The sequence below is a fragment of the Vicia villosa genome, linkage group LG6 (genome assembly GCF_029867415.1).
Source record: "Vicia villosa cultivar HV-30 ecotype Madison, WI linkage group LG6, Vvil1.0, whole genome shotgun sequence".
NCBI classification, from domain to species: domain Eukaryota; kingdom Viridiplantae; phylum Streptophyta; class Magnoliopsida; order Fabales; family Fabaceae; genus Vicia; species Vicia villosa.
This window is the reverse complement of record NC_081185.1, coordinates 106175795-106180054: the sequence shown is the minus strand read 5'-3', so window position 1 is coordinate 106180054 and position 4260 is coordinate 106175795. Positions and strand designations below refer to the sequence as shown.

Here is a 4260-nt window from a genome sequence, read left to right as displayed (position 1 = left end):
TTTGATGTTGTTTTGATTTGACTGTGTGATTGATGTTGAGTTTGGATTTGTGTTTGTTTTTGTTTGTTTATAGGTCCGGTTGCTGAGGACATGTTCCATTGGCAAGCAACAATTATGGGTCCGGCTGATAGTCCTTATGCTGGAGGTGTTTTTTTGGTTACCATTCATTTTCCTCCGGATTATCCTTTCAAGCCTCCTAAGGTAATGGATGTGAATGTTATCGGTACGATATTTGTGAGTTCTTTGTTTATTATATTATTATATGTTGATGATGTTTATTTTGTTTTACCAGGTTGCATTCAGGACTAAGGTTTTTCATCCTAACATCAATAGCAACGGGAGTATTTGTCTTGATATCCTGAAGGAGCAATGGAGCCCTGCACTGACCATCTCCAAGGTTTTGTTTTGGCATTTTTTTCCCTTTAACGTTTTCCGACACATGGATATTTATGCTTGAATAGCATGTTAAATTATGATATCGATATTTCCATAAAGGTATTAGCATTATTAAATCAACTTGAGAGTAAAGACGAATAATAATTTTATGGGAAAAATACCAAAAGGAGGAAACCATTTATAAAACATTTATGGCCCATATTTTTGTACCGGGCTTGTAATGTTATTGTTATGGTATAATTTGTACTAGATATAAGCTATCTAACTATTTTTAATTTCCCATTTTGTTATATGTCTTCATTTAAATCAGATATGTTTTGGTTGGACAGAGGTAATCATAACTAGATCAGACATTGAACCGGTAGGTTCGATTGTCAGACTGTGGTTAAATATACTATACACGTGATTCATTGACTATGCTGCTAGTCTTGTTTTTAAAGAATGTGTCATTAAGTATCACAAGATTTTATGATCTCAGTTTCTTCAGGCCGTGTTTGCTTTGGGGGTTGAAGAAGAAAACCATATCATCTAATTTCAGTTTTTCATTTGATTTAATCTCACTTTGATCTTGACAGCCTCGTTAGTGACTGCCAGTTGGCCACTATTGAGACCATTATCTGTCTTGATTTGCCGCTGTGATAGCCACAACTCTAATATGCGACACCACATCTGGAGACTTGAATCTTTCCCCTGGCTTTCCTTATTAGCCTAAGATCCATCCTTTAAAAAGCGATTGTGCCCACCAGCTCCTCCTCCCTGCTATTGGCAGCTATTGACATCCTTGGGGCATGCCATAAGCTATTTTCGTATGCTCTTTCAAATACTACAGTATTATTGAAAAACATTGAGCTCACAAAAGCTCTTCCAAAAACCCCTCAAACCCTTAATGCATACATCCCTAGAAATAGAGCTATGGTGGTGCTCTACATCTTGTATCTCTAAGTAGTAACCACTTGGCCGCCTCTATTTCAGCGTCTTTGCTCTCAATGTTAGAACATTCGACGGAATCACAGCTCTACCCAGCCTTTAGTCCTCTACCATGGTTTCCTAAGTGGTCTAGCTTACAAGGTTTCACTATTTCTATTCATCCCTCCTTATACCAAGAGGATTGATTTTTAGATGTGGTTGGTTGGTCTATTTATGGCCTTAGTGTCGGCTTAATTTGGTAGAGATTGGTTTTGTATTTCTGTGTCCGATGCTACATGGCAGGGTCAAGTATTTTTCTTGGAGCAGGCCTGGCATACTTTTGCACAAATTGTGTTTCTGCTGTTGGTAATTTTATTTTTTCTCATACTATGTTGTGCAAGAATTTAGAATCTTAATTCTTCCAACATTGCCATCAGTCTCCAAGCTTTTGTATACATTTGATCACCATCATTTATTGCATGTGGAATTCATTCATCTATGTCGATGTATCAAGATGAATTTTAACATAAGTTCTATAATTACAATTATGTTTTGCTCACATACCAGGTACTGCTTTCTATCTGCTCACTGCTGACTGATCCAAATCCTGATGACCCTCTTGTACCGGAGATTGCTCATATGTACAAAACCGACAGGACCAAGTATGAAGCAACTGCACGCAGCTGGACTCAGAAGTATGCCATGGGCTGATTTGGAGTTTTAGACATGTATAAATTACAATTATGAAAATTGTTTATGGTTTGATTATGTTTCTTGTGGCGAGATTCTGTTTGTTGTGGGAAAGAAAAGGCGGTGTTGTACTTTGATAAGAAAAGTAAACTTTGTTTTCAAGAAGTGATGTGTTTATCATAATGGAAAGTCATGAACAAGATGTTATATCTCTTGTTGTAACTTTCTCTATGAAGCAATGTAGAAATAGTGAGTGTCACATATCAATGTTGCTTGTTATGATGACACCTTTTCTGTCAAATCATCTATAATGATTTGTTTAATTTTTCATAGACAAGTTGGTAATATGCAAATGTTTCTAAGATTGTGGTGTTTGTTTTCAGATTAATTAGATTAATATTTCAGACAATGTTCTTTTATAATTAGGCTGATAATATGTAATGTTTGCTGAGATTGCCATGTTTATTCTCAGATAATTTGGAAAAACTAGGATGAGACTGTTGGGATTTCAAAGTGACTTTTAAAAATTGATTTACTATAGATCATTAATCAAAGTGGTGCATTATAAAACACTCTTCATTTTTATTTATTCTTTGATGGGAAGTTACAAAAGCAACATAGTTGGATTCCCTTGCTCTCTGATTCCCTTACTCTTTGATGGGAAGTTTGAATTTACGATCACAAATTATAAATAATACGTTACCCTTACTCTTTGATGGGAAGTTTGAATTTACGATCACAAATTATAAATAATACGTTAGACTTGTTTTTCACGCCAAACTACATTTTGAAAAAACTACTCATTAGATAGAATGAGTCTTGCAATTGTCATACTCCCCATAGTAAGGAAACATATTCTTGCAGTCAGAACTCAGAAGTGACTCTAGGAACGATCTCAGCCCTTTAAAAGTTGAATATCATGAAACTTTGTTTCTATTGACAATCATATATATTTTTGGGCTTAACTATTATTTTAGTCTCTTAACTTAATTTATATAGTTTTTTATTGGTCCTTTAAGAGTAAAGAACGGATCATTATAGTCCTTTAAGGCAATTCCGTTAGCCTTTTAAATCCCGGTTGTTAAGTTTTTTATGAAAAACATTAAAATCCTTATACATGACATTGGAATATGTGACATGGTTTATGTTTTATTTTTACAATAATATATAATAACATTTTGGCAATTTTTAAATTTATTCGTGAAACATAAAATCGAAAGTTAGGAAAACAATTTTGTGACGCTTCATTTGCCAGCACATTTTTCTATAACATCCAACATTAGAAACCCTAGAGCAATGTTCATCTTTAATCTGTGATACTTGAAGACGACGAGTGTTCACCTCCATTATTCATCAAGTTTTCTCCCAAGCTACGTACGAGTGTTCATCTCCGTTCTCCAATCAGTTTTCTTTTAAGGTACAAACGTTTCTTCTTAACCTTCTTTCAAAAGCAAACATTCAATCTCTGATATCATCATTATTTTGTCCGTTTAGGTCATGATTGATAGGTTTAAGTGTGTGGTCTATCACGTGGATGTGTTTGTTGTGTTTAAGAAATTAGGTTACGAGGGGTTAGAAGAGGTTTGGTCAGTAGACCATAATTACAGGAGTTCTTTTGAGATACTTAGTGGTATAAAAGATTTAGGATATCCAAAAGTGGAGAGTTTATGATATTATGATACCATAGCTGATAATGAGATTTTGTTGGAAGATGATAGAGGAACAAATAAAATGAAAACCATAGCCCACACTAAACAGGTTGTGCATTTATATGTGGTTCATCCAATATTACAACATGACTATATAGAAGAACCAATACTCTCTTTGGAAGCCAATGTAGGACCCAACGAAAAGGATGTTGAATGTGAGGTAGGACAAAAGGACAATTTGGATGACTTAAATATTGAAGATAATGACAATTTGAATGATTTGAATAATGGTGTAAAAGGTACTTTTGATGATTTGGGCACTTTTCAAGAATTGAATAATCTTAATGACACGTTTCATGAAGGAGGGACCAGTGTGTTAGACGATGTGACGGATCTAAAAGGGGGGGCTGAATAGATCCTTCTTTCTACTTTACGCGCTTTTTAAATTTTAAGCGAAAGCTTCTCGGATTTTGAAATCGTCTACAAACAATCCTTTATTGAAAAGACCGGATATGCTAAACCGAAGTGATGAAAAAATGAATCAACGTTTTATTTTATCAATTGACTTACTTGTGTCACTTTAGAATATTACTACCAATGATCTATAGTAAAGTAACAA

At 34.5% G+C, this 4260-nt stretch overlaps 1 protein-coding gene across 2 annotated transcripts in view; it reads left to right on the top strand.

Moving 5' to 3' along the window:
• LOC131609480 (ubiquitin-conjugating enzyme E2 28-like) overlaps window positions 1-2293 on the top strand; it is a 2684-nt gene extending 391 nt beyond the window's left edge. For both annotated transcript variants that reach the window (XM_058881177.1, XM_058881178.1), the window contains exons 3-5: window positions 74-201; window positions 293-397; window positions 1870-2293. In XM_058881177.1, the coding sequence (XP_058737160.1) occupies window positions 74-201; window positions 293-397; window positions 1870-2013 (377 nt within the window). In that variant the 3' untranslated portion in view covers window positions 2014-2293. The remainder of the gene's footprint in view (window positions 1-73; window positions 202-292; window positions 398-1869) is intronic.
• Window positions 2294-4260: the final 1967 nt, after the last annotated feature.